Source organism: Xiphophorus couchianus, chromosome 7, assembly GCF_001444195.1.
Source record: "Xiphophorus couchianus chromosome 7, X_couchianus-1.0, whole genome shotgun sequence".
NCBI classification, from domain to species: domain Eukaryota; kingdom Metazoa; phylum Chordata; class Actinopteri; order Cyprinodontiformes; family Poeciliidae; genus Xiphophorus; species Xiphophorus couchianus.
Genome location: NC_040234.1, coordinates 7,071,451 through 7,098,897, shown reverse-complemented (window position 1 = coordinate 7,098,897; position 27,447 = coordinate 7,071,451). Strand labels below are relative to the sequence as shown.

At 39.6% G+C, this 27,447-nt stretch overlaps 4 protein-coding genes across 5 annotated transcripts in view; 1 reads left to right on the top strand and 3 right to left on the bottom strand.

Moving 5' to 3' along the window:
• Positions 1-4,062, bottom strand: part of tbc1d8 (TBC1 domain family member 8) — a 32,818-nt gene extending 28,756 nt beyond the window's left edge. Inside the window, exon 1 of one of the 2 annotated variants that reach the window (XM_028023116.1) lies at positions 3,723-4,062. In XM_028023116.1, coding sequence (XP_027878917.1) covers positions 3,723-3,849 — 127 coding nt within the window. In that variant the 5' untranslated portion in view covers positions 3,850-4,062. The remainder of the gene's footprint in view (positions 1-3,722) is intronic. The other variant, XM_028023115.1, reaches the window with a different exon arrangement.
• Positions 4,063-7,337: 3,275 nt separating this feature from the next.
• On the top strand, positions 7,338-10,448 carry pdcl3 (phosducin-like 3). Its single transcript, XM_028023117.1, has 6 exons — positions 7,338-7,477; positions 7,890-8,007; positions 8,168-8,258; positions 8,460-8,603; positions 9,402-9,610; positions 9,934-10,448. Exons 1-6 carry the CDS (start codon positions 7,472-7,474, stop codon positions 10,080-10,082), a joined length of 717 nt encoding a protein of 238 aa, XP_027878918.1. The 5' UTR covers positions 7,338-7,471; the 3' UTR covers positions 10,083-10,448.
• nms (neuromedin S) lies at positions 10,297-16,282 on the bottom strand. The gene is made up of 7 exons (XM_028023118.1): positions 16,124-16,282; positions 14,117-14,163; positions 13,697-13,753; positions 12,129-12,155; positions 11,951-12,004; positions 11,495-11,569; positions 10,297-10,784 (listed from the first exon to the last, which is right to left on the bottom strand). Exons 1-7 carry the CDS (start codon positions 16,194-16,196, stop codon positions 10,752-10,754), a joined length of 366 nt encoding a protein of 121 aa, XP_027878919.1. The 5' UTR covers positions 16,197-16,282; the 3' UTR covers positions 10,297-10,751.
• Positions 16,283-20,643: 4,361 nt separating this feature from the next.
• On the bottom strand, positions 20,644-22,952 carry LOC114147639 (cytosolic sulfotransferase 3-like). The gene is made up of 8 exons (XM_028022148.1): positions 22,832-22,952; positions 22,540-22,675; positions 22,319-22,447; positions 22,135-22,235; positions 21,430-21,556; positions 21,239-21,336; positions 20,978-21,152; positions 20,644-20,893 (listed from the first exon to the last, which is right to left on the bottom strand). Exons 2-8 carry the CDS (start codon positions 22,670-22,672, stop codon positions 20,781-20,783), a joined length of 876 nt encoding a protein of 291 aa, XP_027877949.1. The 5' UTR covers positions 22,673-22,675; positions 22,832-22,952; the 3' UTR covers positions 20,644-20,780.
• Positions 22,953-27,447: the final 4,495 nt, after the last annotated feature.

Here is a 27,447-nt window from a genome sequence, read left to right as displayed (position 1 = left end):
CAGTGCTAAGTTTTAAACCCTGTCCAGCTCGACTTTAATCTTTGAGCATTTTGAGCCGTCTAAGACAGCAATGTTTTATCCAGAATGCAGCAGCTGCATTTCAAAGCTCTGAAGGTGAACAGATCTCTATCTTTGCGTTAGTCATTTCCACCCCCACCCCCTCCACGGTCTGGTGTACGAACAAAAAAAACCTGAAACATCTAGACAGAACATGATGGAACAGAAACAGATTGGACATCAGGAGATGTTGGAAGCTGAGTGCAGAAATCTACAATAAGAAACTTTAACCGAGTACCATGGTTTAAGGAAAACTTGCAGAAGTCTTTGCCAGCAGGAACTTAAGACTCTCAGGCAAATTTAAAGTCCATCTTCAGTTTCCGAAGCTGCAGAGACCGGCAGCCTGGCAACACGAAACCATCCGTTTGCCACCACAACCTCAGAAAAGCTTTTGCTCCGCTGAAAAAAGGAAACCCATTAACCCTGATGCGTCTCTGCACGCACCGACACCGCCTGAAAGCGCCGCTGTGACGACTGAAACCCGAACGTCAACTATCGCATCTCTAAGAAGCTAAATATAAGCTTTCCTTTGTCTGCGTTGTATCTGAGAATTAGACAAGATGAAGTACCCTTGACTTTAAGGGGGAGTTGTATGAGGTCAACAGGCTGAAAAGCTGCAGATGTTTCGTTTCCCAGCTCTGCTGAATGTGTGTGATGCAGTGGCCCGAGGTTTGTTTTCACAGCTTTGAGAGAGAAGCGCGCCTGAATTTCAGCACTCATGCCCCTTCAACCAGCGTTGCAGATCTAGAAACTGAAATTCTTCTCCAATCTTCTCTGTAAAGCAGATCAAACGTCTTCGTATATTGGACAGGAAACACAACTACACATTTGTGTTTTTCCAAGTTTCGTCAAAAATGTAAGTAAATTTATTTCCTGATAATAATCTAACCCGTTCTATTGCTGTTTGTTTGGTACAATGGAGTTTTAGGGACACACTAAAAAAATTTAATTAAATTACAAAGATAAAGTTGTATTAGTAAGATAAAGTCATAATATGACTTTTTATTAGGAATAAAGTCATAAAATTATTACTTTATTTTGGTAATATTACAGCAGAGCCAGGGTTTCCCCCAGTGTATTATAAGCCTGGCGGGTGACCAGTCTTTACTTGTAGGCCAAGCATTGCTTATTTATTTAAGTCTTTTTAAAATGTTTGCATTTTTTAAGACTTTATAGCTGGTGTTTGGATATTAATCTTCCAATCTTTCAATAATACATAATTATCAGGTGATATTTTCAAATTTCCTGTCAACTTTGAACGTTTTCTAACTCAAAAGCACGACGGGACGCTGGATGAATGACTTCCCTGGCGCCCAACCACTGGGCTTAGCAAGTTTTCTGTGGAAACCTTGAGAGTGTTGCCCTGACAACAGGTTTTCCCAACTTTGGACGTTGTTTTATTATCCAACTCTGCTTTCCGCTTCACTAATACTCTCCAAGAAACCTCAGAGGCCTTCACTGAGAAACTGGATTTATACTGAGATTAAACAACACAAAGGTGGGCTATTAAAAAAAGAGGGAAAAAAAGCGATTTCTAAAGAAATTGATTGCACAGGAATTTAATTAGAGGAAGAGTAAAAAGCAGCTAAGCATATACAGTGCACACTTTTCAGATTTATTTATTTTTTTATCAAACTTTAAACTTTTTCCAGTGTTCCTTTCTCTTATCAATAATGCATTATTTTGTATTCATCAAATAAAATCCTCTGAAATGTGTGACTTTAATGCAAGAACAAAAAGTAATTTTTTAAAAGTGCGCTCATTTTATACTCTGTGCAGCAGGTTTCCTTGCTTGCTACTGAAACGGGAAAACCAAAGGGGAGGACATTGAAATGGTTCATCCTGAACAACAAGACATCAACACTTGACCTTTCACCCCTTTTGCCATGAGAACAGCAGGAACAAACACATATTTAGTGAAGCCCAACCAGGAAGTTCCCACTATTCTGTTTCTTGAGAGAGAGAGAGAAAAAAAAAGAAACTCCAAATGGGATTCTGCACAAGGAGGAAGACGGCGCATAAAGAAGGCAGTGTGTGAAGTGTGTGCGCCGCTCATGTGACTGTAGGGACAAACTTCCAGTGTGTCAGTTCAGCCCGATGCACAGAAACCAATTACAGAAAGGAAACCAGTTAGAGGAAACGGCAAGCAGGCCGCATTGTGACGTGCAGTCGGACAGGCGGCATCTGTAAGCAACACCTGGTTTAAAGAAAGCAACATTTTCACCACCGTACAGCGAAGTGTCATAAAAATTCCCAAACCTCGTTGTTGTAAATTACAGCTGGAAGTCAAGTTTGCGAGAGGGATTTTTCACTGAGACCACAAAGGAGATCCAGTGTGTCGGGACATTATTGTTAATTCATAGTTTTCACATCACAACCACGCTATGATGTATTTTATTTGGATTTTATGTGATAGAGCAACATAAAAAAGCAGCACATACTTTTGAAGTGAAAGGGAAATTAGACATGATTTTATACATTTTTCAATAGCAAAAAAAAAAAAAAAAAATCTGAAAACTGTCTTGTGCATTTGGAGATTTCAGGAAGACAACAAGCCTAAACCTACAGGGAGAAATGCAATGAAAGGGTTAGAAGGGCCCAGTCAAAGGCCGGAATTGATCCAACTGAAGAAAATAAAAAAATTAAAAAAAACCCAAAAAACTCCGCAGCAGAATTAGAAATATTGGTTTGCAGCAACACTCTTCAATCATTCGTACTGAACTGGATGCATTCTGATAAGAAGAATGAGCAAAAATGTCTCTAGTTGCACAAAAGCTGGCAGAGACACCAAATGACTCGCTTAAAAGTATTAACTATAGAAGTTAAAATCTGAACATTTTTATTTCTTTTCACAATTAAGTGCTACTTTATGTTGTCCCATCACAAAATATGCACACAAAAAAGGATGGATTTTTTGTGGGACCAACCACATGTACTCTATGTCGTGTTAATTTCGGAATCTCTGATTTTATTTGAGGCCCCTGTCCCTTTAATGGACAAAAACTGGATCATTGGTTGAGGGTCCGGCTTTGTTCGATTGGTCAATAATTCAAGGAATGTGGGGATGACTCCTTACTCAAGGAAAGCAAAAACTAAAATCAGAAGCATAGCAGGCATGCTGACGCTCATCTAAATGATGATGTAAATAAGCAACAGTAGAAAAACCCGTTTGAAAACGCAGGTGCTTCAGGAACTTCTCCTTTCGGTGTTGCAACTTTGACATGCATAAGGACACATTTCTGGGTCCTCTTTGGTGTGTTTTGACCAGACAGAGCAATACACGCCTGGTTACTAAAAGCTCGTCTTTGCGGAGAAGCTTTAGGGCCAAGGACCAACGTGGACACCGTCTTTGCTGGGTCATGTATGAAGCTGTTACCTGTTGTGAAAAGGTCAGCTCCCGAGCAGAAGATAATCCTCCGAGCTTTGCTGAACTTTGATTTTAATAATCGCTGTAAACTGTGTAGTGCGTGAACCAAACGCCCCGAGATTACCGCTAGTCTACCTGTAAGCCTTCCTTCCACTTTTATTGTTTCCCACCTGCTTCCCTGCGGCCTCCACCCCCGCTGTTAAGCTTCGTGCCCACAACACAAGCCTGCTCCCCTCTGTTGCTTTCTGTTGCTTATTATGGGTTTTCCCTGTGTGTGTGTGTTTGTTTGTTTGTTTACCTGTTATCTTATTTGTGTGCTCTCCGTGGCCTCTCCTCTTCTGCAGCAGGAAGAAGTCGTTGCTCCTCACGGTCACCCAGAGCTTCAGAGCGTTTTTCAGCAGAACTTCCTCCGGGTTCAGCCACATTTCTTCCAGCGGGGAGGACACCGGAGGAAGCCCTCCGCCGTGTCCGTCGGTGCTGCGGAGGAGTGTGAAGATTTTCCGCCCGTCCTCCGACCTTTGCTGGCGCTAAAGCGGCGGGTTTCGGGGTTTATCCATGACTATCCCGCTCGCCTGACAACAGCGAGCTTCGGACTTCCTCGCCTCAGACGCGTCCGCCTGCTTGCAGCCTCACCCCCACGATTTGCAGCAGCTGTGCACACTGTTCGAAGATCGTCTATGTGACACAACGACGTACCCGGTTACTATATCAAGTGAAGTTTTTCTTTTCTTTTTTTTTTTTTTTTTTTGACCATCACAACCTCAGTAAATACCGAAAGAGCCTGGTCTTTTTTCTGAACGTTAATATCTCGAAATCAATACAAAGATTTTGCTTTGCTTTGTTTTGTTTTTTAACTACAGTTTATTTTACACTGACTTCAAAAATCCAACATGGCCGCCTTGCATTTTAAACATACAACCACAGTAAAAAATCTTTTACTCAGTTTTCTTTTATGAACATGTTACTGTAATGTTTGAAAGTACAACCATGCTGTATAAAAGCTGAATTTGCCAGACTTCAAGTTAAATAAATCAACAGATTTTTTCTTACTCAATCTCAAAATGCGATATTTCTGCTTTGCATACAAAAGCTGATGACAGAAAAAAGATTTCTGATTTTTATTTTAAAATGGCTCTACAATAGATACTACAAAATCGATGCATATGTGATTGAAATAAAACAAAGGCTAATAATATTATTATTAGATCAGTTTGTTTAACAACCCATGATTATGATTGTAATAGTTAATTGTATTTGGGGTTGAGATAGTTTTAAAAAGGATGAGAGCATAATTATGGCCAAACACTTCCCAATAGCACAGGCAAAAGAAGAGGGGGAATGCAAAAAATATAATAATAACATTTTAATGTGATAACTGAAAACCAGTTATCACATTAACTATATTTGAAAAGTTGGAAAAGCCAATACTTGAAATGTCCATCTTTTTGTAGGTTCATTTATGCGTGGCTCCTAAAAATTAGTCAGAGTGATAGGTCTTCAATCTCTTATCCTATCATTTTCATTCCACCGACTTTCCCTTTCGCCAGTTCCGCTTCAGATCCAGCCCCTTCGGTGACTGGATCTTCACTGTATGCTTTTGCTCATGGTCACACAAACATCACTGCACAAATCAAGCTCAATAACGCATGCGAAAAAATATTTGGATAGTTCGAAACAGATTCACCGTAAAGCGTAGCTGGGAGTGCAGTGATTGTGAGTTGCTGCATAATGTAGATTAAAATCAGAAATAAAAAAAAGTAAAAAATGTTTCAAACTGGAAATGTATTCTAAGAAAGGCGAAAAGTGTGTTAAGCCACAACATCCTGTTAGGATTTTCTGATAATAATGCTTTCACAATGATTACAAAGCAGTGCAGGGAAACCCAAAGGTTGTCTGTTGAGCTAATTAACTCCCACAGCTTATGTCATCTGCTTTGCCTTTATCTATAAGAGGCTGCCAAGTGCATGAAAATTTCAAAGTCATATTTAATTTGTGCTTATCAGTGTGGCCAGTTCATTGGATGACAGCCCAAGATATGTGATTTACAATCTGATAATTTTGTGATTAAAAAAAAAATATATATTTAAAACATTTTCCATCAATGAACCAAAATCAACTTGACAATTGGAGAAACAGTTTTTATTAGTATGAAAGTTTATCTGTATGAAAGAAAAGCTGTTGCAAAGCACTGTGGGTAGCATCTTAACCTCCAGGACACATTCTAAGTAATTGATTCTGTGTAAAATTACTGCATAATCAATTTAATTATTTACTTGTGCATGCATATTTTTTATTCTATATATGCAGCAATAGGTTGGCAAATAAAATAAAAAAAACTGATTGTATCTGAAGTCATAAACGTTCCACGTATCATTTTCAAAATAAACAAGTCAATTAAAAATATATATATATAAAAAAACATTTTATATACATAAAACACCAGTTGTCTTTTTTTTCCATGCCGTTCTACTCTGGTGAAAATATTATTTTAACTATTAATGCAATTTTAGTGAGATATCAAGATCACGTTTCAGGTCGATTTTGTGCCTGGTTTTCCTGGTGGTTAATAGAACAGTGCTGTTGTGCGTTAGCTGGCAGATCTTTTAAATCAGTCTAAGAACAAGCTATCTGGGACTGCTAAATACTTATTTGAGCAGATATGCAGAAAACTGAAATGTCAAAAGTAAACAAGGAAAATGCTTGTTTACTTTACTTGCATTACTTACTTGCAAAAAAATAATACCACGTTTTAAAAAAAATAAACCAGTTGGTTCTTTTTAGTCGTTAAAACACATTGCGTCTTTGTGTGGCTTTAATGTTCAAATATTCAAATATTTACTTGAGTATTTTTTATTAAAGCTTATACTTTTTCCAGCATAAGGGTGCCTTTTTGTGTGGTGAACTTGTTAACACTGTTGCCTTTCAGGAAAATGGTTCAAAATGTCAGTCTAAGTTTTCTCTGCTTGGAGTTAGCGTGTTCTCCTTGTGCATGTTTGGGTTCTCTCTAGTTACTCCATCTTCCTCCCACAGTCCAAAAACATTCAAGTTGGGTTGATTAGTCTCTTAAGTTGCCCTTAGGAACGAGTCTGTGTTTCTGTGCTGGACTAGTTGACCCTTTCATCTGCTGACAGTTACAGATATACGCCACAGCTTCCACTGATTGGATTTGAACATCCTGTATCAGGATTGGGAGATAAGGCCAAGCTTGACGTCTGCCTATAGAAATCATCCACGTGTCGTAAGCCACGCCCATTTCATTCCACAATGTCTGTAACATGATCTGAATGCTCACTTAGCCTGCAGTCTTTGCAGATCACCTTGTTTGATGTGAATAGATTTTTTTAACCTATCCTTCGTTGGGTGCTAACCTACCACATATTACTCTTATGATTTTGTCTGATGCTGATCCTTTGACCTTAATAATTATTATTTAGGTTTATGTTACAAGACATTCAATCACTTGTTCAACTTGTCCTATGTTTATTTTCCAAATAACATCAAACTTATTTTTAGGCACCAGTTTTTTAGGATCCCAACAAGACTCCTGGTTTCTATCTAAATAACTCTTTTTTTTTTTTTTTTGGGACTTTTTTATTGTTCAATCTTTTTCAGTTGCATATAAAGTGACTGTACCAGACAAACTATTATAAAGCGTGTGTCAGAGTGGCTAACACCTGTTTGGTTTCGCTGTCAGAGCCGTCACTTGGAATGTTGCGCTCCCACGCCTTATTTGGTCATATTGAGCTCCGAAGGAAGTCGGTGTCACTTTTATTTTTGTCGTACTATTAAAACAGCAGTTCCAGATATTGTCAATTGAAAAACACACAACTGTGCAGCAATAAAAATAAAAATAAAAACTTAGCACAATACGAACATAGTTATAGAAATTAGCCGAATTTTAGAATTAAACAGCACACATGGCATTAATTGGAGCAGTTTTGGGGTTTGTGGTTTCTTCCGGAATCACCCAACGTGAGCTCCTTCTGTTTTCCGTTTCAGGGAGAAGAGCGGCGGTGTGATTTCAAGGGACTTTCTTTACCTGACAAAATGCAGGTTAGCTCAACTTTTTATGGTTCCCTAAGGAATCCGGTTGACTTTTTTGTGAACGAGGCGATTCACTGTGATCACATGTAGCTCTGGATGTGAATTTACGACCTTTTAGATTGAAGCTGTGACACCCAGCTAGCATAGAGGCATCTCAGTTCCTATAGGAACTTTTCAGCACGGCCGCATTATTAATTAAAGAGACGGGTTTAAAATGACAATTTATCTCCCCGAATCTTATTAACAGCCAAACAAACAATATTCGTGAACAATAATGTGTCTTTTCGGTGAGTATGGAGCGAAAAGATGTGAAACGGAGAAACGTTTCAGCGTTCATGTATGAATTTCAGCTTATTTTTTACTAGTATGTCAAAAAGAATTGAGAAACAAAACAAAATCATCCACTCTTTTCTATCTGAAGGACCCGAACGAAGACACCGAGTGGAATGATATCCTGAGGAAGAAAGGCATCCTTCCTCCAAAAGAGACTCCTAAAGATGAGGAAGAGGAGGAAGTCGCCCTTCAGCAGCAGTCTGTTGGTATGAGTATTATTAATTATTGTTGACTGTTGTTAAGTATCACACAAACATTTGCCGCCGTATGTTCATTAAATATTTTTAACCGATCAAAGTTTTATTATTCGACTTGCTTTCGACTAATAAGTGAGATGTAAACGGCCAATCATTGTTGTCTCCGCAGTGAAAACCTACGAGAGCATGACGCTGGAAGAACTCGAGGAGAACGAGGACGAGTTCGGCGAAGACGACGAGGCCGCCATTGAGATGTACAAGTGAGTAGAAATGACTTTGCTTCCTCGTATCGTGTGAACAGAGCTGGGAAACTGGGGGTGTTTGAAAAATGTAGATTTTCATTCGTATTTGGTCCAGTGGTAATGCTTGGATGCTGGTTTATCCAGTCGTATTTACTCATGGTGTGTTGTCCAGGGGGATTTCCCCGTCTTAAGAGATGTTGACGCTGGATCTCCTTTCAGACAGAAACGTCTCGCTGAGTGGAAGGCGGCTCAGATGAAGAACGTGTTCGGAGAGTTGGGTGAAATCTCCGGGCAGGATTATGTGAAGGAGGTCAACAAGGCTGGAGAGGGGATCTGGGTGGTGCTGCACCTCTACAAGCAGGGGTAGGTCAACCTGTAGGTCAGCCGACGGTCCATGTAGGTCTGCTTCCCGGAGGGGTGCGCCGATAAATCTGCCCCGATTTCTTTCATTTTGGGTGATTGCATCTTCTGATACTTGCATGACAAACCGTTCTTATCCGCTGATCTTATTTAACTCTGCAAAAGTCTGAAAATCAGCCTCTGTCTCCGTCTTCTCTGCCTTCAGAGAGGGCTGACTGACCGACCAACCCACTAAAGATGGGAATTATAATATCGTTTATCATTTATTGTGAAAAATTTCTCACCGTGATAACAGTTTTGATTTATCGTTACAATAAATAGCAACTTTTCAGATAAAAAAAAAAAATTTGGTATCTTCCAAAATCGGAATCAGCAGGTCAGGCTTTTTAAAGACGGGTGATCAGCTAAAAAAATTCAAACTCCTAGCTTCCCTGTTTTTGATCCATGTTGGAACATTTTATTTTGCAAGTCTTAACCTAATAAATTCAGTCTATAGTAAAAAATATTTAGGTTGACAATATCTTTTAAATATAACCATAGACATTACTGGAGAAGAGAAACGGTGTAAAACTGCTTTTTATAATGACTTTAGTTATTAGGAAAAGACTAGAAAACAAACCCAAAACCAAAGTTTTATAGATGACAAGACAAGCTTAAAACAAGTCAGTGTTCCTATGGTAACTAAATTTGACCCGACTTCTTTTTGCTTACCGCTTCTTCAGACTATCCTAACATGAATTTTTCTCAGTACAAAGTTCAGAGTTCAGTGCTGACCTCTCTGTCCATCTGGTCTCGGCCCAGCATCCCTCTGTGCACCCTCATCAACCAGCACCTGAGCGGCCTGGCCAGGAAATTCCCTCAGACCAAGTTCCTCCGATCCATCTCCACCACCTGCATCCCCAACTACCCCGACCGCAACCTGCCCACCATCTTTGTTTACTTCGAGGGAGAGATGAAGGCCCAGTTCATCGGCCCGCTCGTTTTTGGAGGCATGAACCTCAAGGTCGAAGGTAGGGCCAAATATTTATTTATTTTTTTGGTTTTAGCTGAGGTCGGAAGTGTGCCTTTTCTAAGGGTTGCTAGGGAACAGAAGCACAACATTTGACTCTGCGCACTATAACTGCACCCGACGCTCTCGCCTGTAAATTATTGTATCTGAAGTGGAAATAAACTCCTGACTTTGGGAATCTTGTGCAGGTTTGAAAATGTTGCTCCCTTATTTTTCTATTTCATTTTTTAGTTTTGGAAACTTTATGTGAAATTTTCCCTTTGTGTTTTTTCATTGTTTGCTTGTTTCTTCTTCTTTCTTTTTTTTTTCCTTCCGTGTGTGCAGAGCTGGAGTGGCGGTTATCGGAAACCGGCGCAGTGAAGACCGACCTGGAAGAAAACCCCAGGAAACAAATCGAAGACACGCTGATGTCGTCGATCAGAAGTTCGCTTCCGACGCGGAAGGACAGCGGCTCTGAGGACGAGGACGATTAAAGAAACACCAAAACAAAAAACACTCCGAACAGAGGAAAACGCCTTTGGAGACAGAACATTAAAGAACCGAGCAGGACCTCCTTTGTCATATATAATCTTCTTTTTTTATTTCTACAGAGCTCAGTCCTGCTTAAAGGCACGTGGGCAGGCCACTCTGCTGGAACAACACACCTTTGTTTTGTTTTTTTTGTAACCTTACACAACCATTAGACATAAATTTTAACTGTTTTTTATTCTTATTATTACATGGTAATTATGTCACAAAATGTACATATACATTTCATCCTCCTTTAATTAGACGTTCCCTCTTCTTGCCACATTTAGTTTCCAAAGTTCTCTTTTGAAATAAAAAAACGTCACTGCTGATGAGTTTTAAAGTGTTTATATCTTATTTTAATTTTAGAGAGAAACTCGGTAACATTCGGAAGAATCGAGACGCCAGTGCGTCATCGCAGAACGGTTGTTTTTTTTTTTTTTTTTTTTTTCATCTTTAAAAGTAATTTTCTTTTCAGGAAAAAATTAAATAAAATGTTTCCGTCCGGAGCAAGAGATGCTGCTTGTCGCTCGGTATCTGTAGACTCTTCATCCAGGCCGGAGCTGCCAGCTGCTTCCCTCCTCTTCCTCATTGCGTGTCATTTACTCCCCTGACTTTCTCAGATTCCTCCTCCTTTACAACACTCCCTCCGGCAGGTCTCGGAGTTTCTGTTCAATTAGCAGCAGGTAATGAGAGGCAGAGAAATGTCAGTGAGAGCAGGCAATGAACAAGAACAGTGATGAAGTTGATGCGATTTATTCGGGCTCCGTCCTAATCACTTCTTCTTCTTCTTCTTCTTCTCTGCCTGAAAGGTTAAGTCTTTAAAGGCAGAGGAGAAATAATGGAATGAGTCCTTTTCTCTGACGGTGTCTGGACTTTAACATCCACTGGCCTGCAGAGTGATAAATTATTGCAGACGATGTTTTTCTCTTTTTGTTCTTATTAAAGGAACAACTCAGAATTTTAATAAAATAACTTTTAGTGAGTAGAGGTGTGGCTTCCGAGTTGAGTTAAAAAGACATGCCGCTCCATTCTCTGATTTTACTCTTTATAGGTGTATGTTTGAGTAAAATGAACATTGTTCTTTTATTCTATGAACTACTGTCATGTCTCTGAAATTACAAGCAAAAATGTAGTATTTGCAGAAAATGAGAAATGGTCAAAATAACAAAAAAAGATGCAGTGCTCTCAGACCTCAAATGATGCAACGAAAACAAGTTGATATTCATTTAGAAACAACAAAACTAATGCTTTAACTCAGGAAGAGTTCAGAAATCAATATTTGGTGGAATAACCAGGAGGTTTTCAACGAGGTTCAGTGCAGTGGGCTTTTGAGTTTTTATTCTTTCAGAGCTGCATGAGTGAAAACGTTTCTCACCAGAAGCAGCACCTTCTTCTTTCTCCTCTGGGATAGTTTGGGCGAAAGTCGCATCAAAGGGTGAACTGAGTGGGACTAAACGAGAAACAGAGATTAGATCATTAATCGTGGTTAGACGGAATAAGGGGGCTGAATTATTACTCCCACCCGAGTATTGTTTTTACAGAATAAAAATTGAATTTGCATTAGACAGTGATTTGTACAACCAAATTGGATTCCAATTTTCTTTACATTTTTAAATGACTAAGTGAACATCTAGAAGGAAATTTACATCTGAATATGATAAATAGTGTACATGTGCTTCATGTGTGTGATGGGACTTGTTTTTATAAACTGTGCCGCCCTTGCATCTTCACCCAAGTGAGACGCTTTAATGGAGAACGCACACGGTGGGATGAGAAACGGCACATCGACAGCTAAAGAGTCAAAGGCGCTTCCGGCCATCTTTTGGCTCACCTCTTGTTGAACAGCTCCGACAGAGTTGCGCGCTTTGGAGTAATGAAACAGGAACTGTGGAGTAGAAAGGGAAAAAAAACCCAAAAAAACATCTATATTAAACTATGTGCTATTGTTTACCATCCAAATTATAAGTTAAATAGAATAAAACTAAGCAAATTTGCTAAGAAAATCTTACCCTTTTGAAAATATTCTGGACTTGCTCCTGTGGAAGGAAATAAACAGATTAACATCAGAAATATAAATTGAAAAAAACAATGTTATAATATAACCTGTCATAACTCTAGAGAACAAATATACAAGAGGCATAGAGAGAAATTCAGAGGTGCTATCTGCTTATCCAGGTTGTTGTACTTCTGCATGTTCTATCTCTATAGTTTTCTGTGTTTTATAATAACTTCTAGTTGTTCTGCATATTTTACCAACTCTACGTGTTTTACCTCTGCACTGTCCCATCTTTAATTATTTGCCAGTTGTGTTTTTTTTAACCACAAATGTGGGCTGCTCATCATTTCTGAGAGCTAAAAAACAAGGCCAGGCTGAACTCACTACGTCAGAAAGACGTAGGTCGACCTCGGCGTTAGATGGGCATGAACAACGTATCAACTGAAGCTACTGGTTACGTAGCTTTGACCCTGACAAAGTCCAGGATTATAACATTTCTTTAACCTAGCAAGCTAAAGATAAATATTTCAGATAATTGCTACTTTATGTCAAAGCTGGTTGAGTCCACTTCATTCCCTGTGACACCATTTGATTTGGAAATAAAAGCCGTTTAATTTTAACGCAATCTCTTGAGTTAGACTGCATGGAGCCGTGGGGAAGGAGAGGTGAATTACTGGTAGAAATAGTGGTTATACTCAAAATACATTAGCTGAGTTCAGTGAATCAGCACAAAGATGACACAGGAAAAATGGTTTAAAAAAAAGTTGTTTTCACCAGGAATTAAACTGCAAATCATCTGCAAAAATCGATAGCATCCAATCCCTCTAAGCTAGCTCACGACAAAGTAGTTATTTTCTACTTTGTCATGATAGCAGTGTTTGGTGTTGGAGACACAGCTCACCGCCCAGGGTGCCATTGTGTCAGGGGGTGGCCCTTTTGTGTAAAAAAGCTAATTTGTCAGTTTTATTGTCAATTTCTATTACTTATTCCTGTTTCTGGTCAAGAGATATTGGAAACTGCTACAGCTAAAGCCTAAAATATCTACGCTGATCAAGTTGATGATTCGATGCTGAACAGATTCACTAAAACTCAGGTTGAGTTTTTTTTACCATTTCTGTTCTTTAAACCCTTTTATTCTGTTTGTAAAATCACAAAAGAGCCTCCACTTGAAACTCTTTAGGCATCCTTGAACTGAACGAAACCCAAAACCGACGATGCATTTACGAAACTTTTCTTCATCTTCCTTAGGTTTCTTTTTCCTAGAAGGAAATCTGCATCACAGATTATTTATTTATTTTTTTAAAATGGAGGCTGTGCCGTTGTGAAATCCACGCTAATAGAAACTCCTCAGCTGATCCCGGCAACCATTTGCAGAAAATGTCCTCCGAGTTTGGTGAACAATGGCATCATCCACACACATTATCTCTGAGAGGAAAAACACATCATCGCTCTTTCGGGAACCGAGGCTGACGGGAAATGCGGTGCTCAATCTTTTCTTCTTCTCTTCAATCTTAAATGTTTAATGTTATCACGGCAGCCCGATCGCTCGGGGAGTCCAAAGCGATTGCAATGTCAACTCACCTCATTTTGGTCTCTCCACAACACATTACTCATATCGTCGCTCTGGACGCCTCGCACCTTCGGACAAACAACAAGAGGCTTTAGGATTTCGTAACGGATTACAAGAACACAATATAGTATTCAAAATAATGGCATGCTTTTGGAGACATAGGGAAAAATCCATGTCAATATAACCTGACATGGATGCTTCATCTTGGACACCATGCTTCATCTTGGTCTGGCTGCTACACATCAGTGTGATCTATTTGTATTTGATTGGACTTTTAGTTTGTGATAATTAAACAAGATGGCTGCTTCAGGGCCATTAATGTAGCAGGAAATGGCAAAAACTGTGAGGTGTCAAAGGGAACACCCATGAAGAGTGAAGAAGGATTGATGAGGGGTGGCGAAGACGTGGATGCAGAGAAGTTATTTCGCTACCTTTCGTAATGCGGTGTCATCGCGCCATTGTCCAAAAAGACTGGCATCTGGACAAACAGGACACATAAAGTAAGCATTCTCTAATTACGTTGAGTGAGAAGCAAAAAAAATATCACTGCATCTCCAGCACTGTGGAGCGCACTGTTAATTCATCCTGTAGCAATTTGCTCCAAACATTCAATTTGAGTCATTTTTAAATGAGATTTGCACACTTTCCTGGAGAATCAAAGACTGGGTAATTCTGTGTGGCTTCAGGCAAAATGAGGGGACTTTTAAGCAGCGGTTTCAAATCCAATCTGACTGAAAACAATCCACAGGATCATTAAGACTCTTACGGGGAATCTAATCATTAATGACTATCAGAACATCAGCTAAAAATTGGTTTCAGCTGACCCCCAGTGGCTAAACCGCTTAATGTCTCAATAACGCTGACTTGTTGCTCCAGCAAAGTCCGCCCCTTACTATGGAGGGAGCCGATGGGAGGGAAAGAGAAGAACAAAACGTGTTGTAGTGACTGTGATGAGCTGCAGTGCTCTCTATTAGACGTGTGCGCGATTTGAGCACAAGCTACACGTCATTCAAACTATATTTAAATTAAGAATTAAACGAGCACGTATTAAATGCTAAGCCTGTGACCCTGGCAATTGTGGACGAGTTTGTGTAATTTCTTTATTTAGCATTTATCTAATCTCATTGAGATCAAAAATATATACTTTAAAGACTGCTCTGGAATGTATACAATCTCAATTGATTGTTGTTTTTTTAAAGTGTTACTTATTCAGTTGGTAAAGTTTATCCAAATTTCTCACGACATGAAATTTGCAGTGCTGTTTTTAAACATGGCTAACATATTGATTAGTATCATAAATGTAAAAAGGCACACCAAGTTGTAAAGAAATCATATTTTATAGACAATACTGATCAAATATCACTTAACATTCCTTCACCACCTGTATTAAATATTTGGTATGAACATTAGCCTATCAATATTACTTTTTCCACTCCTTATTTTTGCCCCTGTCAAAGATTTTGCACCTCTACTTTTGTTAAACACACATTTACCTCTGGGCTTTTACTTGTTTTTTTGTTTTTAACTTCAAACAACTTCTGAATAGAGTTTGGAGAAGATGGCTGCATGCTGCACAGCTTTGAATTGTTCTACATTGTAATTTTAATGAATGCATGTTATGTGTCTCATATTTAATATAAACCATGTATAATCCTTACAGCTTTCTTATGTAACCTCCATGCTAATTTAGCCATAATCAGTGAATATATGCATTCGGATGAGGCTTGTTTGTCAGATTAAAAGCACCTTTAAAAAATAACAACCTTTAAGTGGGTCTTACATATGGTTTTTATTAATCCTACTTTGTCTGTTTGGTTTAATATTTTTAATATAACACAATCTGTATTTTACACTAATTGGGGGAAATCTTTTTTTGTTCTAAAATTTCTTGTTTTGTTTTTTAATAACTGTCTTCTTTTTTTTTTTTTTAGCATGGATTTATTGAAACGTGGTTTTCATGTGTTGCTGAATATTCTTATTTTGGAAAATATTACCTCAATTCCCAGTCCAGTTGTATTATATAAAACATTTGGAGAAAAAGAAAAACAAAACAAAACATTAAATCCCTGTTAGGCCAGCAGAGCCCTGCTAATAGTATCAATATGTTTCTCCCCCATTTATGAATAAACATATTTATGGAGCTGGAAAACGGAAATTCATTATTATTATGATTTGCTTTTATTTATTCTCTATTGTGCTCAGGCATTATTTGGTATAGCCTTAATAAAAGTAAATATCTTAAAAGTACATTGTTATCTATTTACCCCCAACAATCCCCAGGTCACTCTAATTACACAATTTATGTTCATAAAGCCTCCATACAGAGTTTTACACCGCGGACAGGTTATCGGTCCGTGTTTTGACATTGAAACACGAATTACAATTAAATAAAAAATCAACTACGTCCACTTGGTAAAATCCTGTCGCTCTGAGCTTACCTGTTGTGCTCAAACATCCAAAAATTCCCAACAAACACAGCAGGAAAAGTTGTCGCACCGTCGGTAGAGTCATCTCTCTCGTTTCCTCGCTTTTCTTCTTCTTCTTCTTCTTCTCCCTATTCGTGGTTCTGTTTATGATTCTCTGACCCGCTCGGCTCGGTTCGCGTCGTCTGTGACCGCGTCGTGCTCTCGTGCAGCACTTTAAACTCTTTACAGGCTCTCGGGCAACCTCGCCGTCGACCAATCACAGGCCCATCCGATAATTGGCCGCGTGCGCAGCTCTCCGCACTCACACCTCCGCGCGCGCATCACCAGTCCACGCGGGCTGCCGATCACTGGGTTTATTGGAGTGATGTAAACCTGCGCTTACGTCAGGACATAGATGCGATTGTTGTTCGGTTAGAGCAGGGGTGGGCAATCCTGGTCCTCGAGGGCCGGTGTCCTGCAACTCTTATATGTCTCCCTGGTCCAACACACTTGAATCCAATAGTTGAATCACCTCTTAAGTGCAGTCAAGTTCTCCAGAGTCCTGTTAATGACCTCATTATTTGACTCAGGTGTGTTGGAGTAGAGATACATCTAAAAGTTGCAGGAGACCGGCCCTCGAGGACCAGGATTGCCCACCCCTGGGTTAGAGGATGATCACAGTTTTAAATGAGCAATTAATCCAAATATTAGACCAAAGCTGAGCTGGAATAAGTGGAAAATAGGAGGAAGGTGGGCCACAGGTACATCACTACAGCTGTAGTCATGCCTTTGCAGGAACATGACAGCTACTTCTCTTTCTCTGATTGCTGGAATTTTCCCCAAGAACCAAGAGTTTATTTGTTTGCATCATTTCTAGATACTCATGTGTATTTGTTATGTACTAACATTGCTAGAAACAATAAATTTCATGAACACACACAAAAAACACAACTTTTTCTGCCATATATAATTTAAGTTAAAAATACCAATGCGTGGTGTCCTTAAGTGATTTCAGTTTTGCTTTAAAGTTGCTCCCTCTAAAAATTGTGAGGGAATGTTTAGCAAGCACTTGGCACTAAGTGGTGGAGGTGTGCAATACTGCATATTTTGGTATTGATTTGGTACAAAATATCGGTATCAGTATCACCGATACCGATACTTTGTATTTAAGTTTGATATGTCACAAACTTCTGACAATTAGGTGTTTTTGTGTTATTTTTTTCTTTGTGTAAATTCTGTACTAAGTTTGAGCAAAAATAATTCAAAGTTTCTACATGTCTATAACATACTTTAATAAGATATAGAAATATTTTGTATTTTTGCGTGCATTTTTCCTAAATAAACTGAAAAAAAGAGATCATTTGAGAGCAAATCAAAATAAAATCTTTTTTGAGGTGCGATTGAGAAATTACGGCACAAAAATAAACAAACATTTTAAGCGGGAATCTGAAACTAAAGTATCGATCTTGCCATGCTAGTTCCAAACCAATACTGATACCAAATTGATATCGATATTCTGTGTACTTTGGATCAATTCGCACACCTCTACTAAGTAAAACTGGGCTCCCAGAGTCAAACATGGGAGCTTGCGGTACTCTAGCTCTTTTGATTGGAACCAGATGTGTTGATAATTTTGACTATTTTGAGCTTTTTCAGCAACAAACATTCAAGTTGGCGTTTATGTGAATAACAGGATGGGTACATGGAAAAGCAGCTGAAGCCCGATGTTAAGTACGGTGGAGTATCTGTAATACTGTGGGCCTGTTTCTCTTCCAGACGCCTGTGGGAACTTCTTAGTGGACGTAGCATCATACATTCTTTTAAATGCAAAGACAGTGACCATAACTTGGACTCTATAAGTAAACGGAAAATGGGTTATTGTTGGGCCTTGATGTGTCAGGAGAGAAATGATTCACTACGGGGGAGTTAATGATCACCTCAAAAGAAGACTTGTAGAGCGAGATGGAGAGAAAAGAGCATTAAAGATAACTCATGACCCACTAAAGAATAAAGAGGATGCATCTTTACCAGGAGTGACAATAAACGTGGAAGAAGGAGTGCAAGAACATTCCCAAAAAATGTTTTTTCCAACACTGTGAGCAGACGATTACATTAGAGCTCTTAACACTGACATTTCAATTAAAGTAAGGCTAAAAGCTTTGTGTTTATATATTCGTCCTGTCCTCCCAATTTGCATGCTTCCTGATACTGTGTTGCGTGACACCAGTCATTTTAATTGCAGGTATTTCAAGTGAATTCAGTAAAATGACACTTCCACAGATTCACGAGCTGTATTCCACATCGGAAATGATCAACTAGGGCCATTCGAATCAATGAATCAGTCTGAAACAAAAGAAATAGAGTCGGAGACGCTGTCAGGAATCAAAATGTGCTGTCACACGTCATGCTAAAACTGCCTGCGTACGCGCTAGCGTGTGTTTTTATTGGGATCCACTCAACATATGCTGTCTGTGGAGATTAGAGTCCTGTGGGTAAGAACTAATTATCTGCAGATGATTCAGAGGAAGCCATATTGTTTTTATTTGAAGCAAACGGCTTACACAAGGTTCTGGTTCCAGCCTGTGGCACCACCCAACAAGGCTGCGGCTTATAGAAGAATCAGAAAAGATCTTCATTTCTCATTTCTTTCCTTTTTTTTTGTTAAACTTTTTTATTCAGATTTTCCAGTGCATGTCACATGTCACATCTCACACATCTTGCAGATTACATGTAAAAATTCACATGTTATGCTCTAAAAAAGGGTTTTGTTTGTCCAAGGTCTTAAAGAAAAGACAAGAAAAAACAATAGTAGAAAAGATCTTCATTTCAAGCACAAGACTGTTTTGGTTTTATTTTTTATTATTATGTTTTTTGAGCGGTGTTACATGGGAAACAAGTTTTGATTTTATAACACGAGGAGAGAACTTGCAATCATTGCCATAATTTTCTCAGATAGCAAGCAAATTGCAGCGCAATCTCCGGTGTGCTGTTTGTCCCCTTTCTCCTCATACGGCCTCAGAAAGCCAAGATCTGGATATGAATACGTGTCCATTCGAGATGGCGATCATCTGGAACGGCGCCACAGTGAAACCCGCCTCCTATTATCGTGGCATTTTGAAAATAGAAATAATTTGGGTCGTTTGAGCTGACCTAAAACTGGTGATGCTTATCTGATCTAACCTGAGACAGTGGAGAATAAAAGTTTTTATTCGCTTCTGTTTTCTACTGTCATGAAAAAGAAGAATATTTCACAAGGCTGAAACACAGCTAGGATATTTAAGTGTGTTTAGAAAAGAAAGTTAGCACCATCAAACTTAAAATTACGTGTCTGGTTTATTTTCGACGTTCAACTTTTTTTGAGGCTGTTACTCTACACATGGAGCATACATTACTTTTGTGGAGGCCTGCATGTATATTTGTCTACGTTTATGCTAAGCCCTATTTCCGCAGACTTCTCTTACACTGATAACTGTTTTTATCTCTTGTATCCTCTGCAGATTAAAGTTCCCGCTCCAGCAAAATAGCACCAGCAACCTGCCCAGTAACCGTCTTTGTTTGCCTTTCCAGGGAAAGCGCAAACACTCTCCAAATCCTGATTCAAATGGCATCAACCAAAGACGTGCTGACTCAGGATTTTTTATTTTATCATGTAACTTCCACAGCGTACACTTGAGACCGATTCATATGCAAACAGCCTTTGCGTTTTCTGTATGCGACCCGTGATGTTTTTGTGGATGAAAACAGCTCCCTCTCCTGCTGCATGTGAATTTGACCGGCCGGCCCGAGTGTGTTCTTGTTTTTATTTAGCTGATCAGATGGCAGGCCTTCTGTCAGGTGTTGTTTGGTTGCGGACGCCGTTCGGCATGTTTTCATGCGTGGGGATTAACTGCTCCGATCAGGCAGAACCTCCAGGTGACCTTTTCTGATCCTGACCCCTGATTTCTCGGCACAAACTCTCCAACGGGTCAACATGTTCTCACAATATTTTTTTGCGCTGGGCAATTCGGGCAGTTGTTAGAAAGGGGCGGGGCACCTGAGAAATAGAAAAGAAAATATATTGTATCTAGAAGTTGTTCTAAGTACTGGGAGACGAGATTACCTACTTTCTGTTGAAAATTTAAAAAAAAAGACACCAAGAATCACCAGTGACTGGACATTCACAGATACATAGAAAATAATAAGACGTAGAAGATTTTGAAAATGAATCCCGCCTTATAGGGTCCACTCATCGCTCACTGATACTTTCAGAGTATAGACGCATGATAGAGAAGAAAGCAAACTTTTCAATTTCAGGATTTCTCACTTTGAGGATCAAATAATTTCAATTCCTTTAGGATTTCACCATGTCGAACAACGACGAAGCCAAAATTAAAATGAAGAAGAAGAAAAAAAGTGTAACCCAGGAGTTTATGAACAAAATCATAAACTCAAAATAAACCAAATCATTACTGCTCATCCACTATGTCGGTGAATGGTCCAGTCGTTTTGACAATCCTGTGCACATTGGAAATATTAAACTACAGACAAAAGTATATGGCATTATTATTTTTTTAAAATCTTTATTCTAAAAAGTTTATTTCATTCACTCATAGGAGAAAAAGTTAAAATTATTCTACTGCTTTTATTCCATTTCTTTGAATTTCAAAACATCCCCTTCGTCATAAGAGACCTACAATACGCCAGGTCCAGTTTAAATTTCGGTGCGAAACCGAAGTGTCGGATCTTTCATCTTGCTCCTGTAGTCCTCGTCGAACGCTTCATTCTGGGCGACAGTGAAGTGGGTCTTCCAGTCACCAACTTTCCCTGGAAAATCCACAGACACATCATTCATGTCTTCCTCCCAAACACTAGCTGTCACTTTTTTTTATTTCATTAAGTGGAGTTTACCTTTCCTCATGAACTGAGAAATTGAGAAATCAAAGAACGGGCGTTTGGAACAGTTGGTCATCTCATTGTTCTTCATATTGTCGAAGTGCACCAGCTCAACGATGGTCTTTTTATCTTCAGCTGACGGGGATAACCCGAGGAAGGAGCAAAGTTTGTCTACTTCCCTCTCAGTGTCCTTGAAACACAAGGTCAAATGTCGACTTTGCGGTAAAATCTGGCAGGAAAGCAGCCAGAACGTAAAGGTTCAACCAAATAAATCACCTCAGCTATATCTTCGTAGAACATATAATGAAGTTTTGGATAGGTCTTCGTCTTATTCCACCAGTTTCCCACATGGTCATACCACGAGCCATACAACACTGAGGCCACAGGACGACACAGAAAAGTAAGAAGCCTGTACCAAAAAGAAAAAGCACCAAACACAAACATTTTATGACATAATTTGTGCTCACTCTGTCCATCCAGGAACCTCTGGAAATAGTTGCTCCATTCTCCAGGCTCCGGTTGCACCTGATTCATGCGATCAAAGTGGTAAAAAGACACCATGTTGTCCTTTGCGTTGCGTGCCACATACACCATCTACCAAAGGAAGAATGAACAAAAATGAACAACAACCATTACATCTGCGTGAACAAATGACCGGACATCTTCAAACCAAATTCTTGTTTTGTAGTCCATGGTAGCAAAACGACAGTAAACAACTACACAATCGTAACTATTATGGTCCAAGTTTCTTCAAAAAGTACTTGTTGGTGCTTATAGCTGTCGGTAAAATCCTCTGTAGCAGTCAGTCTTACAGCATCTTTTTAGAAGCTTCTGACTGAAGACACTATGATGTTGCAGTACAGTCTTGGGAAGAGGCCTTAAGAGAGACATATATGTTCAATTTTTGTAAATCATAAGTTCAGCCTACAACATGTGAGATCGAATTAAGTTAACTCCTCTTTACATCGGAGTTGCAAGAAAACTGTAGCTCGAATGTAGTTGGAAAGAACCAGCATGTATTTTTCAAACAATCAAGTCAGAAGAGCAGTCAAGAAACAAACTTATTTGTTGCCACAGCCCCTTTCTTGTTTTGCAGCTTTTTTGGAGCTGTGACATATAATCTTGCGACTTTATTTTGAAAACGTATCCAAACCGAGCTCTTGAAACTTTACCCGACAATTCTGATCCCAAAACGACTGAGGCACCAACTGAACCGGGAGGTGAGTCTTAATGAGCCGAGGGGAGGTGGGCAGCTGGTCAGCCAGCTCTGTTCCTGTGGACGGACAGACAGAGGCATCGATTGATTAGGGTGATATTTATGAATAGTAAACAGACTAGTAAAGTTTGAATGTCAACCTGAAACCACAGAAGAGACCGCTATCTCCAAAAAAGGAACTCGTTCAAAGACAGGGATGGACGTCTGACGCTCTGGTGATAGGTGCCCAAAATACAGCAGGTCAAGGATATAGGAGACCCATGTAGTTCCTGTACAGATCAGGCAAAACAGAAGAGCATCTAGAAGTAGTTTGTATGCTCTACAAACTGTAAGACCTGTTTGCACATGCTGTTCGACTGACCTGCTTTCGGGTATGTCGCAATGAGTATGTCGTCTGGTCTGGCCTGAAAGTTTCTAACCTTCTCCCAGTTGTCGGTGACACAGTGAGTCATCGCGACTCCGTGGAAATCGTGCAGTTGTGGTCGAGAACTCATCACCTTGAAAATTTTAAAAAAATCAGCCCCTGACGCAGGAAGACTCGCAAGACACGTTCAAGATGTCTAAGCAAAAACCAGCATTTTTCGATTAAATGTTGGTTTTTAACAGTCAAATGAATTCAAACGTTGAGCATTGCCGGAAAATAAATGGTTTACCTTTCTTGTGGCGTTCCCCAGCTGGTTTGTGCTCCTTCTGTCTCTGTCAACTACCCTTTGTCAGTGCGTATAGTTAATATTTAACACCCCACTCTTTACTCTTGCAAGAGCAGCAGTTTTAAAACTCAAGGGGTCAGGATTCACAGTAGCTTTCGACAATCATGCACTCCTCAAAGTTATTCTCTGAGCTGCAGCTATATAAACATCAAAGGTATTTTTTTCTTGGGTTTGGTGACTCAAAGTAAATTTTGTTTTACTCTTTTTAGACAAGTAGGCTTGTTTTGATCAAAAAGGTGATTGGAGAGGGAGAAATATTTGGAGCGAAAAAAATAAAAAAGCTTGGCTGCTCAGATGAAGTGATCTCGAATGCTTTCAAACGGATTTCATTTCGGAGCCAGAAGGACGTAGAGGAAAACAATGAAGTGTCATTCCAATGCATTCGAGAATAACTGAAACAGTAATCAGCTCCAGTGTTACCATAATACCTGCGATTATTATGCTGAAACAAGATGTCTTTTGGTAGGTGTGCTATCGACATGAAACCCCCAACGTAGTCCCATTGCCGAAAAAGTAAAAGTAAAAAACTGCAAAAGAAAACGCTGACTGGCCAATTTGAGAAGCGCTGTATTTTGGGGTCAAACACCCCTAACCTCTGAATTCAAGCCACAGTACAGCGGTGGTGTCAATGGTGTTCCAACAAGACAAAAAAAAAAAGCAACCCAAACACAGAGGAGCGACCAGCATCCTGGTTTCAGCTGACCATAACCCTATAGAAAACCTGTGGGCTGACATCAAACATGCTATTTCTGGGGCAAAACTAAGACACGGATGGGAACCAATTGATGGTGTTTAGTTGATTGTCATTTCTTACCTTTTACAAATGTGATGAGTTTGCCGTGCGCCCAAAGCATTTGTTTGTGAGAATTGAAAGTCATTTCTCACAAACACGGCTGTTATTGTTTGTCGGGCACGACTGTACTTTCCCTCTGCTCCACAGAGTTAAAAGTTAAATTCGCCGTAAGCCGTCCCAGCTTCCTGTCAGTGGAATTTTCCAACAGGTTGAATGACATCCGCAGCGACAAGCTTAATGAGAAGCAGAATTGTAGAGCTTCGAATCATTTTTTTACTTCACGTTGCATAACGGCGCAACTCTCTCTCATTTGTTTCGTCACCTTCCGTGCTGACGGTAATTTCTCCCCTTGTTTTATAAGAAAAACAAAGAACAAAAGAAACACATTGAAACTCCTGTTGGTGAGTTTCATAACCACGCTTGTTCTCACAACTGTACCTTCCACATGTCAAACATAAGTGTGAACAGGGAAGTGTTTCATTTACGTTGTTCTGAGCCAGTCAGATTTTAGCTGGGCAAAAAGTTGTTTTTAAGTAACAAAGACAAAGGTTATTCAGGCTGGAAATTAAATTTTTTTCTTTTTTACGTTTACGTAATCTGTGGCAAAAATCAGTCATATCGTAACTAATAACGTATGGAAAGAGATAAATATTTCTGTTCCATGAAGGTTTTAAAAAACAAAACAAACAACAATAATTATGGTTGTTGCTCCTCGTGCTTTCTGTGTCTCACTTTTAAAGTTACATCCCCTGGAACCAAGGAACAGTCCAAACCTGTTTACTGGAAATGAATGTTAACGGATGACCGGTAATGTGGAATACCTTTACCGGGTTTTTCTTTTCCTCCAGGAAGTCAAAAATGTCTTGGGGAATTTCCATTTTATTGAAAATATATTTCCTGAATTGCATAAGCATCCTCAGAGCCTAATAAACACTTTCTTCAGAAGACAAACTTCTTCCTGGTTGTTTGGAAATTACAAATGCAGTAGCTTTTATATAAGGGTTTTTACTACAGACTTTATGAAATGACCCAAATTTGCCGACAAGACAATGGTGGCTATATGGAAAGCTATCTAAAGTGTCTAATTTTAAAACCTAATATCTTTTGAACAGGGGAATTGATTAGTTGTTCATTGGTTTGCCTCATTCAAAAGAGATTTGCAGTAAAGACAAGTTCAAAAGCTTCATGTAAAAACTGTCAGGGATCAGGGTTGTGTGTGTTATCAGGTTTATTTGATACACACACAAATCTCTGCACTCCTGCACTCTCTAACCGCCACCACTACATCTCAGTCAACAACTCCAAATCACACACCGCCTTCGTCACCCATGGTGTTCCCCAAGGCTCTGTACTCGGCCCCCTTATCTTCGTTTTTTATGTAATACCCCTCGGACACATTATCCACTAACACGAACTTCACTTTCACTCCTACGCCGATGACATACGAATCTATCACTCCAGTAATTTTTTCCGTCATCACCAGCTGCTTGATGGATATCATTAGTGGTCCCAAATCCGTCCTATCCTCCGCCCAGAATATCTCCTCCACCTCATCGGGCCACACAATCCTCCCCCACAGTGCCAAACCTTGGCGTCACTCTCAACTCCTCCCTGTCCTTCCAAACCCACATCAGTACCATAATCATCATTCTTTTGCCTGCACAACCTTCTCTCTATCCCTCCACCGCTCAAATATTTATCCACTCCATCAACACTTCAAGATTCGACTACTGCAGTAGCATCTTTTGCATCCTTTGTGGACTTTCTTGTACGCATCTGCAGAAACTATGACATGCACTGTAACAAATGGCTGTACAAACCACACCATGAAAATACTGTAAGGTGGCCGGGTTTTGAAACTACAGCTCTTTACTGTGATCTGAAATGCGTATGGAAAGTATATGGGACGTGATTGGACCGCTGGATCACGTGCGGAAATTTACACCTGTACTGTAAATTTTAAATGTACAGTTGCATTGTGGGATTTTTACCGGCTGGAGGCGAACGTTCACAGGCTAGAGGGCGGGCCAACAATGACTTTCACCGGGTAAGTACTTTCTAAAAATCATTGTATTGCAGTTTTGTATTTGTTTGTGTAAAAAAATAGATTTTATGTGGTTACATTGAGCTACTCTTGCTTGTTTGCTAAAGCTAGCATTGGTTAGCATTATGTGCAACACAAGTGCTTTTTAGTTCAGTTGATAATATTTTTCACCTTAAATATGCAGATGGCTGTATTCTGGTGTTTTGGAGGAAGTTGTTTGAGGGTAGGACCCTCAACTGTTTATTTTCTCTCGCACATAGGACCATCAACGTTAACGCGTTAGCGCACACGATTAACCTGAACGTTTTAATGCGTTAATATTACATAACGCGGATCAATCGAACCATCTAGTTTGACGTCAGAGCCTCTCTCCCGCGGAGGGTTATCTAGTTCACAGCAGCGCTTTACACACGTGTTGGGTCTCTATAATAATCTCTATAATAATAGAATTACAGTTAAACTGCAATAAAATTACAGTAAAACAGTAATAAATTTACAGTAAGACTATATTACAATTACAATAAAACTGTAATAAATTTACAGTAAGACTGTAATAGAACTACTGTAAGACTTAATAAAATTACAGCAAAAGTGTAATACATTTACAGTAAGACTGTAATAAGATTACAGTAAAACTGGAATGAAATTACAGTAAAACTTACAGTATGGGTACTGGAAAAAATTTATAGTAAAGTTACTGTAATTGTTTACTGTAAATACTACACTGACTTTTTTAACAGTGTATCCAACGCTCATCTGCCCGTCTACTTACCAGGTACCACATCAACACAGTTCTTAAAGAAATCTCCACTGGCTCCCCATTCAACCAAAAATATTCCTCGCCGCCTAGAAAGCCCTCAATAACCTCACCCCCTCATATCTCACTGACCTCCTTCACTGTCACTCTCACCCCCTTCGTTACTCTGACCCCCATCAGAACCAAACGGCGTACCCTGCGGGATGAAACCTTCTCTGCCTCCGCCCAACCCCTCTTCCCTAAAAAACATCAAGAAATCAGACTCTACACCCGAATGTTAACCTGGTCTATACACCGCTTCTTAATTCTCGGCCACTTGTTTTATGCTGTTTGTATTTCCTTGTAAAGAGTCTTTCAGTGTCCAAAAAAAAAATCGCTGTATAAGTTTGATGTATTATTATCACCACCAGCTTCTTTTACCTGGAGTAGAAAGTTATCTATCTGGCTGAGAAAGGAAAGAAAACAGTCTGTAAGAGCAAATAATTTACATTGTATAATGTGTGTGAGGGGGAAACTGTGTATTTGATATGATGCAGGAATACGGTTTAGTCTTCAGGGTTTAAGAACTAGTAAGCTGTACCTTCGGTGCATTGGAGCCTCTTTACAGCTCCAAATCCACAGGACAGATGCCTGTTTCATATAAATCTAATGGCATGTGCAACACTCCTGCTGTCGTCGGTGTCTCCAGACAACATGGAGCACAATGCAATCCACCACAAATATTGCCCATTAAGTTTCCCAGGCACTCCTGCCGCATGCCCCTGTGGGTCCCATAGAACACACGTGCTCTGCCTGCACAGCTGCTCGGGATAGACTCGCCGGCGATGCGTTGTGATGGGTGAAGCGTCCTGCAGTTTGGTGGTTTTCAGTGCAACCTTTTAGAGTGATTGGTTGGTTTCAGCAGCTGCCTCATCTCTGCAAATGTGCTGAAGTGTTGAGATGCAGGATGGTCCTCGACTGCTGAC